This window comes from Peromyscus eremicus, chromosome 22 (genome assembly GCF_949786415.1).
Source record: "Peromyscus eremicus chromosome 22, PerEre_H2_v1, whole genome shotgun sequence".
NCBI classification, from domain to species: Eukaryota; Metazoa; Chordata; class Mammalia; order Rodentia; family Cricetidae; genus Peromyscus; species Peromyscus eremicus.
Window position 1 is genome coordinate 9,580,594 of NC_081437.1, and position 12,328 is coordinate 9,592,921.

The 12,328-nt window shown below is 45.1% G+C and overlaps 1 protein-coding gene across 1 annotated transcript in view; it reads right to left on the minus strand.

Moving 5' to 3' along the window:
- The window catches only part of Slc3a1 (solute carrier family 3 member 1), a 33,788-nt gene that overhangs the window by 1,362 nt on the left and 20,098 nt on the right, over positions 1-12,328 (minus strand). Inside the window, exons 6-9 of the mRNA XM_059248355.1 lie at positions 12,044-12,168; positions 8,433-8,628; positions 3,092-3,259; positions 1,716-1,832 (exon numbers count right to left, since the gene is read on the minus strand). Coding sequence (XP_059104338.1) covers positions 1,716-1,832; positions 3,092-3,259; positions 8,433-8,628; positions 12,044-12,168 — 606 coding nt within the window. The remainder of the gene's footprint in view (positions 1-1,715; positions 1,833-3,091; positions 3,260-8,432; positions 8,629-12,043; positions 12,169-12,328) is intronic.

The following is a 12,328-nucleotide window of genomic DNA, read 5'->3' on the forward strand; positions in this document are numbered from 1 at the left end:
TAAGATAGATTATCAGACAGATAATTACTGTGTCAAAGAGTATGAACATTCAATGCATAATGCCAAATTGTTTGGAGCTGTTGCCAAATCCACAACAATGTTCATTCATTACACTCTAGCCAGCCACGTTTCCTGGGCCGGTGGTGGTGGTTTTTATTGTGGTTGTTTTCAGGTAGATGCTTAATAATGTGTATTTAATGACTATCTCATGGATGTTTAAGTGTCTGTTCTGTTTATCAGGTACAAAGTAATTGTGGTCTGTGTATTCGACACACCGTGTTACTCATTCTCCATAGCTTTAGATAATGCATGAGAATCGGAGTTTAGTGCCACTCCCATGAGAGGCCCAGGGAGCTATTCTTTCCGTCTCCTTTCATTTGAACTCTTTCGCTGTAACCGTGGACCTGTCTGTTTCTCTTTACATCTCTCAAAGTACTTGTTTGATATATTTTGAAGCTTCTGTTAACATGCATAAAGATTGGTGACTTTTGGTGGACTATTCACTGTCTGAAAATTGCATTTCTCTCATATAATGCTTTTCATATTGAATTCTATTTTGTCTGCTATTAAATATTTCCAAGCCTGCCTTTTGTAAGTCATTTTTTGGTCTAGGAGATGCATACACATAGTATAAATTTGAGTTGCAATAAGAGTATCTACAAGGCCGAGGTTTCTTCAAGCACCCCCAGTTCCCTTCCATAGACAGACAGGACATGATGGCTGCTTGCATTCCTTCCTATAGGTCTCATGAAATGGGAACCCTGTGCCTCTGCAAGCATATGTAGGTGTGTTTACACAGATGGTGACAGACCATCCTCCGAGTGTTCTAGTGTTCTAACATGTTACAAGTGCTCTCTTACCGGTGCGGCTAGCCTCTGTCTTAAGAGCCACATCTTAGTCCTGTGATCTAATGACCTGGCTTTCCGTTAGATAGACAGGTCACTTCTCACCCTCTGCTCTTGCCAACAGTGCTGCAGACAGACCCTTGCATGTTTATCATTTGCATATGCATGAATATTCAGAGATGCAGATATCTAAGAGTAAAAAATGTTTACACTTCAGAAAGTGTAAACATTCTTTTGATGGCTAAATTGCAAGATTCCTGTAGTATTGTTAGGTATTTGTGCCATGTTAGCTGTCTCTCATATCTGCATTTTTGTCTTATCTAATCTGAATATTTTTGTTTTTTAACATGAATTCAACCCATTCGTATATATGACTACCTTTTTTATATACTTCTGAAACCTCATTTTATCTTTTATTCATAATAACATTATTCTTTTGTTTAGGGATTTCTCCTTTTTAAGAGATTTCTATTAGATCAACTAATATGCAGTTTTCACCCTCTGGTGTTTTAGAAAGTACACATTTATGTCTGTCTCCTAATCCCTTAAAACTTAGTGACCACTTTAAAATAAGTTCCAGAGAAAAGGTAGCCAGGCTTGCTGTAAAGACTATAGAATTTCCATCATAGCTGGGAACTCAGAGACAGGAATTTCTGTAAATGACTCTTCATATGGGGCCCTGTGTACTAGGTCATATTTTACCAAAAACATAACTTCCAAATTCCTTACTAATTGAAAATTGCAGGACTAGTCTGTGATAGACTTCAAGAGTCTTAGTTGAGGTTTTACACATGCCCGGGATGTTGGTAATCCATGTGGAAACTCATTTCTTATTTCTAGACCCAACGTAACATTTTCATGGATACTTACTTCCACATTCACGGTGTGGTAATCAGAATTTGTGGGCAGCCAGGTGTGGTTGCCTTCAGAAAACCCAGCATTTGAGCTGTTGTCCCACTGCATCGGTGACTTTGACAGAAGGGTATTCTGTGTCCCAGACCAAAAAGAGAAAGCAGTGATGAGGTCATTACAGGGAATCCGTCTGGACCCTTCCTGACTACCGCCAGTGACCCCTTCAGTTCTGAGCTGACGTCAGCACGCCCTGGCCTTTGTGATGAAAAAGCCTTAACATACACTATTGGTCAGCTTTGTGCTTTCAGTGGGAAAACAGCGAACAATCTCCTCGATGGAAACACACTTTTCCGAACTGAACTTTGACGTTCTTAGAATCTGCTGCCTTTTTTAAGAAAACAGAAAAGGATTTCAGAATATCCCACTAGCAGTTCCTGACACCCCATGCTGCTGTAGACTGATGGCAGTCAAGAACCCTCGCTGCCAGACCCGGCCGGTCCTGACTTCCGCCTGCTCCTGCGCCCACCCTGGTCTTTGCGTGTGAGCACCCACACACGGTGAGCCGCTGGGAGGAGACTCTCTCTCACACAGTGAAATGGAACTGCGCAGACGAAAGGGTCAGGAGGCCATCTACCCAGCAACAAAAACAAAGTCACACAATGGTACCAGGACGAGGTAGTGCTGTGGTCTTGTCGCTAGTAGGTCAAAACCAGAGGTGAATTCCTCCTTGTGGGAGAGGACAGTGAATAATATGCAGAGTAAGTCACTGGTCCTCAGGTGTCGGTGTGCCTCAATCTGCAGGGTCCTTGCTTCTACCCAAGAAGCTCAGTCATGTGACTCAGAAGGCATCACTCCCATGAGCTCCTCAACCACCTAATCAGGAAGGGAGCTGATAACCCTTACTGTCAGCAGTGAAAAAAAAAAAAATGTGACCATGGGGCTAGGGAGATGGCTCAGGGGTTGAGAGCACTGGCTGCTCTTCCAGAGGACCTGGGTTCAATTCCCAGCACCCACATGGTGGCTCACAACCATCTATAATGAGATCTGGTGCCCTCTTCTGGCCTGCAGTGCAGGCGTACATGCAGACAGAACACTTATACAAATAAATAGTTAAAAATTTAAAAAGAATGGGCCGGGCGGTGGTGGCGCACGCCTTTAATCCCAGCACTCGGGAGGCAGAGCCAGGCGGATTTCTGTGAGTTCGAGGCCAGCCTGGTCTCCAAAGCGAGTTCCAGGAAAGGCGCAAAGCTACACAGAGAAACCCTGTCTTGAAAAACCAAAAAAAAAAAAAAAAAAAAAAAATTAAAAAGAATGACCATGACATTCAGAACTGAAGTAGTAGTGGTAATTTGTCTGACAGTGTAGCCATGTAGCTAAAAATGTATCATACTTACAGTATCATAGCTTTCATTGAAATTTGTAATGGAAATATCTCTCATCCCTAATTCTTCGCCATAGTAAGTTATGGGTGTTCCTGGGAGTGTGAAAAGAAGCATATTCATGGAGTTGACGTACTGATTGCCCAAGCGAGAGGTCAGCCGGGTAGTCTCTGGTCCACCAGTCTGAAAGGCAGATAGTTTTAAGACCACAGCTCCACATACAACTTCATGAAAGAGTTGCCCTGTTTGAAGTAGAAAGTCCCCAGGCAGAAAGTCACTGTGAAAATGCTGGTGTTAGCATGCACAGAAATGGGTCCCAAGCCCACCACCTGCTGTGTGACTGACTGTTCATCATGGCTCCTGTGCTGGCTCATTTTATGTCAACTTGATACAAGCTAAAGCCATGAGAGGAGGGAGCCTCAGTTAAGAAAATGCCTCCATAAGATCTGGCTGTAGAACATTGTCTTAATTAGTGACTGATGGCAGAGGCCCCAGACCATGGTGGGTGGTGCCATCCCTGGGCTGGTGGCCCTGGGTTCTATAAGGAAATTGAATAAGCCATGGGGAGCAAGCCAGTAAACAGCACCCCTCCATGGCGTCTGCTCCAGTTCTTTACTCCAGGTTCCTGTCCTGACTTCCTTTGATGATGAACTGTGATGTGGAAGCTTAAGCAGAATAAGCCCTTTCCTCCCCAAGTTGCTTTGGTCATGGTTTTCATCACCACAGCAGTAGAAACCCCAACTAAGACAGCTGCTACCCAACAGAGTGGTGGTCGGAGTTCTCAGAGTGCTCCTTGCAAATGGTAACTGCAAATCAGGAAGCTTAAAAGTTCGTTTTCATGTTTCTCCCCTGTGAATAATAAATACCAACAGCAAAGGAAACAAGTTTGTTTTCCATAAAAGGCAAGACAAGGGCCAGTGAGAAGGCTTGGCTGTACAAGGGCCTGCACGTGAGCCTGGTAACCTAAATTCAATGCCCAGATTCCACCTAAAGGTAGAAGGAGAAAACCAACCCCACGAAACTGTCCTGGCCTCCATGGGTGCCCCAAGGCATGCACATGCTGGCCCCCACACACATCATGCACATGTAATTCATCGTAAAAGATGTGAGAGAATCAAGAGAAGAGAACAAGGTAGGGAAAAGCAGATGGGCACATCTAATGTGTCTCTATTGTTCTGACATCCAAACTACCCAAAACCAATTTCCAGGGCTAAACTGGGGGCCTCGGGAGATCGCTCCCGAGGTCAAGGGCTTGCTGCACAAGTGTGAAGATGTTTGATTCCCAGCACCCATGTGAAAAGGCAGGGTTGGCGGCTCGCCCTAGTAATCCGATCTCTGGGGAGGTGGAGGAGAGGACAGATCTCCGGGGCACTGGCCAGACATCCTGGCCTAATTAGAGAGCCCTGGGTCCCAGTGAGAGACCTCAAAAATAAGGTGGACAGGTCCTAAGGAGCAACATCCAAGGTTGACCTCTGACCTCTGTGTACACACATACATACACACATGCAGGTATGAACATGCACATACACTTATAAAGACAAAAGGGAAATGAGTTCTTACAAAGAAATTTACAAAACTGGGCATGGTGACCTGTGCTTGTAATCCCAATGCGTAGGAGGTGGCCCAGGCCCAGGTGGGGAGGTCATGAATCTGAAATCAGTCTGGGCTACACAACAAGACTCTGTCTCAAAAAAAAAAAAAGTGCATAATCTAAGCAGAAATTGTCTGTGCTCTCTAATTGTGTGTGGTTTCCACGTGGTAAACGCTCTGGTTACATATCAGAACGTGTGCTGCTCATGAAAGCGCCTGAGGACTCTTCCCACAGCTGGATCCAATGGGCAGATGTTGATCACGGCGCTCTGCTGCGCAGAGAGCATGCTCACACCTGGGTCCGATCTTGTCCCCTCACACAGTAGTCTGCCAACAACTTCACAGATGAGGAAAGGAGGCTTTGAGAAAGGGCAGCATTCAAGTCACAGTACGACGGACAGCCAGCCTTTGACTATGAACTTGACTGCTGCAACACGGGAAAGGGCCGTCTTTCTTTTCTCTTAGGTGTGCTAAAGTAACCCCCATAATTGTGTCTTTGTGAGTCATTATAAAGTGCTTTTCTAGTTTGTTGTTGTTTTGTTTGGTTTGTTTTGTTTTGTTTTTCGAGACAGGGTTTCTCTGTGTAGCCCTGGCTGTCCTGGAACTCATTTTATAGACCAGGCTGGCCTCGAACTCAGAGATCTGCCTGCCTCTGCCTCCCGAGTGCTAGAATTAAAGTGTGGGCCACCACCCCATGGCTCTGCTTTTCTAGTTTTATGGCCAGAAAATTTAATCATACATTGTCTCCTTTTACTCTTTTCAAGTATCATAAGCTATTGGACAAACTTTCTCAGGTCGGCCGACACCCAGTAAGTTCTTCCTTTGCAGAGTTGAAAGCAGAACATCTTTCCCTGAGTGGTTCAAAGCAGTGGGCACAGATGGCCTTGATCCCACAGACCGAGGACAATCGCAGTCACCCATGCCACTAGAAACTGTCAAAGTACTTTATGTAACTACGCAAAGGACATCAGAAAAGCCGTGACATCAGAGCACATCCAGCTGGCAGCATTAGGATCTCAAAAGCTCTCAACAGCAGTGGTAGAGCACGTGCCTGGCAGACATAAGGCCCTGGGTTCAATCTCCAGCACCACTGACAAACCAGTTAAAAAAAAAAAAATCTCCCAAACAAGGAAAATATTGGCAAAAACTAAAATTCCACATTTTTCAGAGCACTTAAAATTAACAAAAGACAACGGCAATTCCAGATTAATTTATTCAGCAAAAACCAAGGTGAGCGCTTCATATCTGTAGTGTTTTAACTTTCCCTACTTTTCCTCTCTTCAAGCCCGTGATATGCTCAACAGCCCTACTACCAGCAACTAAAAAACAGACGCCTAAGAGCCCTGGGCAGGGATTTATAGTTCATTAGACGATGTATCATCCGGGACCTGCTACTGTGTAAAGGGCCTCAGCATACTTTCGGTTGAGAGTCATCTAATCTGACCCAGGACTGACTATGCAGACAATAGAGTCTCATTCCTATAACACTTGTGACAACATTTGACCTTCCTAGGGCCGTGGTATTACACCAACTGAGGCCAACCCAAGCCCTAGAAGAAGAAGCAACTGGGGATTGAGATGCCCAAGAGAGGCCTGCAAATGTTCCTATGGAATCCTGGGGTTCTAGGAAGCTCTTGAAGGACAGGCCTGTGTGCATGAAGAGCTTCTACAGCGGTCCAGGGAAGGCTTTATCTTACCTCTCATCTCAGCTGACCTAAGGCTCTGCTTGCCCAAGTAGAATGGGAAGGGCTAAGGCAGGGTTGTAAGGTGGACTGCTAGGGGGTGGATGCTTGTCCCCGAACATGCACACATAGAACCCCTCAGCAATGGCAGGAAGACTCATCAGTTTAAGGCATCTAGAGAAGCACCGCCCCAAGGCTGGAGAAACTGCCCCATGGTTAAAAGCAATACTGCTCTTGCAGAAGACCCGACTTTGGCAGCTCATGTCTCCCTGTAAGCATAAACTCCATGGGATTCAACAACCTCTTCTGGCCTCCACCGCCCTCACTGTGCTCATATCACACACACAACCACAACAGACATACACACACAGACAGAATTAAAAACGTAAAGAAAAAGAAAATCTTTGAGAAGAACCTCCAGGGAATAACAAAGCAGAGGTGTCCCTAGCCACAAAACAAGTGAGCAGGTTTTACAGAACTCATCTAAGAAAGGGACCAAAGAACAAGACAATAGACACTAAGGAAGAAAACAGGATTTCTAGAATTACCTTACCTACTACCAAAAACATCCAGGCCTGAACAACGTTTAAAAAAAAAAAAAAGTAGAAGACATGTAGAGAAACAGAAATACAACCCATAGCATAAATATGGGGAAAGTTGACAGAAAATGTTGATGAAATTAAGAAAAATTAAACTGAGCCAGGCAGCGGTGGCGTACACCTTTAATCCCAGCACTCGGGAGACAGAGGCAGGCGGATCTCTGAGTTGGGGGCCAGCCTGGTCTACAGACTGAGTTCCAGGACAGCCAGGGCTACACAGAGAAACCCTGTCTTGGAAAAAGAAAAGAAGAAAAACTAAACTACCATCAAAGGTTATTTTAAAGAGTGTTATTGTCTTTAGTTTTATATGTGAATTTTATAATATATAATATATAATAATATAATATAAAAAGAGAAACCTCAGCTGTATCTGCAGACTTGGCAAGCATGAGAACCATGTCTCACACATAGCAATATGGATAATTACGAAAAGAACCAAATAGGAAGTTTGGAGTTGAAAATCACAATAATAGAGACTGAAGTATCCCTGAGAGCGCGACAGATTTGAATTGCCAGAGGAACCAGAAAGCTGGCGGACAGGCCGGCTGAGTTGGTCTAAACTGAGGAAGAGAAGAATGGAGGAAGACGAGCAAGGTCTGTGAGGCCCATGGGACACGTCATGCACCACACACGGGAGAGAAATCTCCAGAGGAAAAGACGCGCTGATCTTGTTTGGAAACAAGAACCAGGGCTGTGGCTGCAGCTGCTGCTAGAGCGTTTGCTGGCAGTGTGGGAGCTCTGCATTCCTTCCCTGCGCCAGGTAAAACAGGGCGTGGCGGTGCACTCCTACACCCACGTACTTGGGGAGTGTTAGCGGAAGAATCAGAAGTTCAAAGTCATCTTAGCAACATAGAAAATTTGGGGCCAGCTGGAGTTACCCGACAGGAAAAGGGGGCTGGGCCTCAGGCAGGTCCTTCACAAGATGCCCTTATAAAAGGGAATAGATCTGTACCTCTTGTTGTCCCTGAAGACCCTTCTACTGGACAAGACACGGAAGGTAGAAGATGGTGACCCTTATAGCCAGGATTGTGTGGATCTTCTTTATTGTTGTTTGTTTGTTTGTTTGTTTGTTTGTTTGTTTGTTTGTTTGTTTTGAGATAGGGTCTCACTATGTAACCTTGGCCAGCCCTGAAGTCTCTGTGTAGATCAGGCTGGCCTTGAATTCATAGAGATCTACTTACATCAGCCACCAGAGTGCAGGGATTAAAGGCATGTGCCACCACGGCTAGCTGGTCCTCACCCTTAAGATGAAATGTGATGTTATGGAATAGTCTTTTTGTACACTGTGAAGATGTGTTATGTTCATTGGTTTAATAAAGAGCTAAATGGCCAATAGCTAGGCAGGAAGAAGCTAGGTGGGGATGAAAAAAGACAGAGTCACACCAGGAGTAAGGTCACCGAGGGACAAAGATGCACCTCATTTTAGAGGTGACTGACTGTCCAGCAAGTACAACGGATTGCTGTGTGCTGTGCATGAGGGCTTACCATCCAATTGGGCCATTTTCCTTCTGGCATGTTTTCCATCCAGGATGTGATTACTTCATATACAGTGTGCCCAGAAAGACTGTCCAGTGTGGTGAAGTAATTGTTAAAAGGAAAATCAGCTTCCTTGACAAATGGCAAGCCATAGTACATCATGGTCCTCTCGATGCTCTCTGCTGAGACTTCAGTCCCCATGAACCTGGAAGAGTTGGCAAACTTTCTTATCTTTGTTCAGTTGGAACCTCCAATTCACCCCTGCATGATCTGGAAAGCCCCATTCCTATCTCTCTCGCCAAACCCTGGAGTCTCCAACAAAGACTCAGAAAGTCTCCAGACAAAGGAAAGGCACCAAAAAGCCCAGTTCCACATTCTTGGTGGCTACAGCAGCCTCCTCCCCTGAAGTAGCCAGCCACCCGAGTCCCTGCCTAAAGTGCTCAGCTTTTGACCATACTTGGGCACAAACCCAGCTTGTGACGGACACATCCTCACCCCTCACCTACCATCTATCTAATCTCCCTGCTTTAGTTCGGGCATGCAGCTTCTCCAGCCTCTATCTCTAAGACGGCAGAACCCACCCAGGAGCCGCTTTGCTCAAATAAACCTGTTGGTATACTTTTTCAGTTTGGCTTGATCTAGTTTACTGCGTTGGCAGAGAAACCTATTATGAGGGTGGGAGTTAGCGGGGGGGGAGGGGGGTGGTGAGTCAGGGAGAAAACCTATTAGCCTCTGACAAAAGAATGGGAACAGCTCTGCTTAGAGCTTGCCATGATCGTAGGTCATGGCAATCTCAGACCTCCTCAGCATTTAGCTTCTTCATATAGTGGCAATCAGCACAGAAACAGCTTGTCAAAGTGTAGAGAATCAGAGTCCGTGGAGGTTCAACCACCAAGGGAACATGCACATCAACACCTGTCTTTAAGGCTCGGTGATCTTTGTGAAGAAGGGACAGAAAGACTGGAAGAGCCAGAAAGGCCTTGGAGGACTGAAGCGAAACAGCATCTTCTAGATATGACAGCTGTACTTACAGACTCCTAGTGGCTCTGGTTGCCTAGACAAGATCAAGTCAGTCAACTCTCTAGCCTGGATAGCTAAAGGACTCCTCATGAGTCCCCCTACCCCTAGCTGAGAAGTCACTGACAGATGGGCTAGTGAGAGAGGACTGGTCCATTTTCTTTAAGGGTGTGGTCCCTGGTAGGTTGACCACACTCCAGTAGATGGTCCCACACGTGTGAGTATGTGAGCAGCATACACTGGACTCAGTGGGTTATTTAGTTTTAAAGAGGACATAGAGTTGGGGGTGGGGTACAGAGGGTATCCTGGGGGGAGTTAAGAGGAAGAGTGTTGGTGAATATAATCACACATCGTTAGATAGGGCTCTCCAGAGAGCAGAACACCGGACACAGAATTCAGTTTGCCATCAACACTCTTCTCTGCTTTCTTTTTTTTTTTTTTTAAATTTTTTATTTATTTATATTTTATATATGAGTGCTCTGCACGCATGCCTGCATACCAGAAGAGGGCATCAGATCTTATTATAGATGGTCATGAGCCACCATGTGGGTGCTGGGAATTGAACTCAGGACCTCTGGAAGAGCAGCCAGTGCTCTTAACCCCTGAGCCATCTCTCCAGCCCCTCTTCTCTGCTTTCTACCCCCGACTAAAATGCTAACATCTTGAGGACCTTCTTTAGAGAGTTCCATCTGTCCACTTAGAATTTCCAGTCTATACCTTCATATAAAATGTCTCCCCTTTTTATTGATATGCACTCTGAAAACCACTCAGGATAATTCAGACACCTGACATGGCCCCATCAGCTGCCGTCAGCTGGTTGAGGCGGCACATTAACGGAAGTACGGTCTTACATGTGCCAATGAATTCCCCACCTCTGCCATGACTCTCTGAGTCCATTGCCTTCTCCAAGGGTGGGGAGGGTGGAGCTTCTTTAGCTGTTCTTGAGCATTCTGTTTCATGAGCTACTTAGAAATACAAAGAATCCTTCATCCAAGATTCTTTTTTTGTTGTTTTTTGTTTGTTTGTGTGTTTGTTTTTGGTTTTTCGAGACAGTGTTTCTCTGTGTAGCTTTGCACCTTTCCTGAACTCACTCTGTAGCCCAGGCTGGCCTCGAACTCACAGACATCCTCCTGCCTCTGCCTCCTGAGTGCTGGGATTAAAGGCATGCACCACCACCGCCCGGCCATCCAAGATTCTTAAGACCAGATGTATCTCAAATTCTGTAGGATTTTTACATTCTTAGAATATTTCTATAGAACTTTACTCACTAAGAGTTCCTGATCCAAACTTAGAAATTCAAAATGTGCCTGGGTGGTAATGGTGCATGCCTTTAATCCCAGCACTCAGGAGGCAGAGGCAGGCAGATCTCTGTGAGTTCTAGGCCAGCCTGGTCTACAGAGTGAGTTCCAGGACAGCCAGGGATACACAGAGAAACTGTTTTTCCAAAACAAAACAAAAAAAGAAAAGAAAAGAAAAAGAAATCCAAAATGCTCTAAAATGTTTAGATTTTCATGTTAGAGATGCTGAACTTATAACTTAACAGTGTTTCTAACATGCCAGACACTATTTTAAGTGATTTATGTGCATGATCTCATCTAACTTCACAATAGCCTTCCAAGGATTATGACTATTACTCTTCTTTTGATGAGAAAACCCATTTCTGCCAACTGACACCCCCAAGGTCACTGAGCTACAGAGCAGGACCCCACCTCAGCCCCTTGATCTCACAGCTGTGCTAACCCCTGGGATCTCCTGACAACTCAGCTGGAATATTTGGGTTCACACTATTCAAACAACATAGCCTGAGTAATAATGATAAAAGTAGCGGTTCACAGGGCTGGAGAAGTGGCTCAGCGGTTACAAGAGTACTCCTCTTGAAGAGGATCTGAGTTCAGTTTTCAGAACCCATGCCAGGTGATACTGTCACCTGCAACTCCACCTCCAAGGGGATGAGTGCCCCCTTCTGGCCTATTAAGGCACCAGCACTCACGCACATGTACAAAACCCATCCACAGACACACATACAAAAGCAACATACATTGTATGAAATTCCCAAAGAATAAAAAACATTTTGGGTTTGAGGATTTAGCTCAGTGGTAGAGCACTTGCCTAGCAAGCGCAAGGCCCTGGGTTCGGTCCTCAGCTCCAAAAAAAAAAAAAAATATTTTAAAGGTCACATCTAACACCTAACCAATATATTCTTTCAAATTATTTTCATCTCTAGCACTCTACAAAAGAGGAAACTGAAAATCAGCGAAGATAAGCAACATGAGAGACTGCTTCACACCTTGGCATAACCAAGCGGTAAATTATAATTATGTAGGTACATTTATTTATTTTTTTTTAATTTTAAAAGGTGGGAGTGCAACATGGCTCAGCAAGTGCCATGCAAACCTGGTGATCTGAGTTTAATCCCTGGAACTCACATAAAGGGAGAGAGAGGACAACAAGGCCACTCTATGACCTCCACTTGTGTTCCATGACACCTATGCCCTTACACACACACACACATACACACACACACACACATCAATAATAATAATAATAGAATTCAGTTATAGTTACGCAGGGGCTTTCAGAACAGAACTTGGGCCTGTGGTTACCGGTATCTGCCAGGCTCCCTGCTGTACTGGTCCATGATCTGCCGGAAGTCCCGGACAATGTCATGCATTCCCACCTGAGTAGTGGTGAAGTCGTGGTAAAGCTCCGAGTAGTGGGTGACGGTGTCCTGGGGAAAACAGGACAGCATAGTTAGCACCGTTTCACACCCACAAGGGCTCCGTGTAAGTTCAGACGGTCTTACCAGGTGGCTTGAAGCAAGGAGATATTTGCTCAGTGGTGGTTCTAACAAACCTTGGTGCCCAAGAGGCTTGTAGGTAGTGGACACT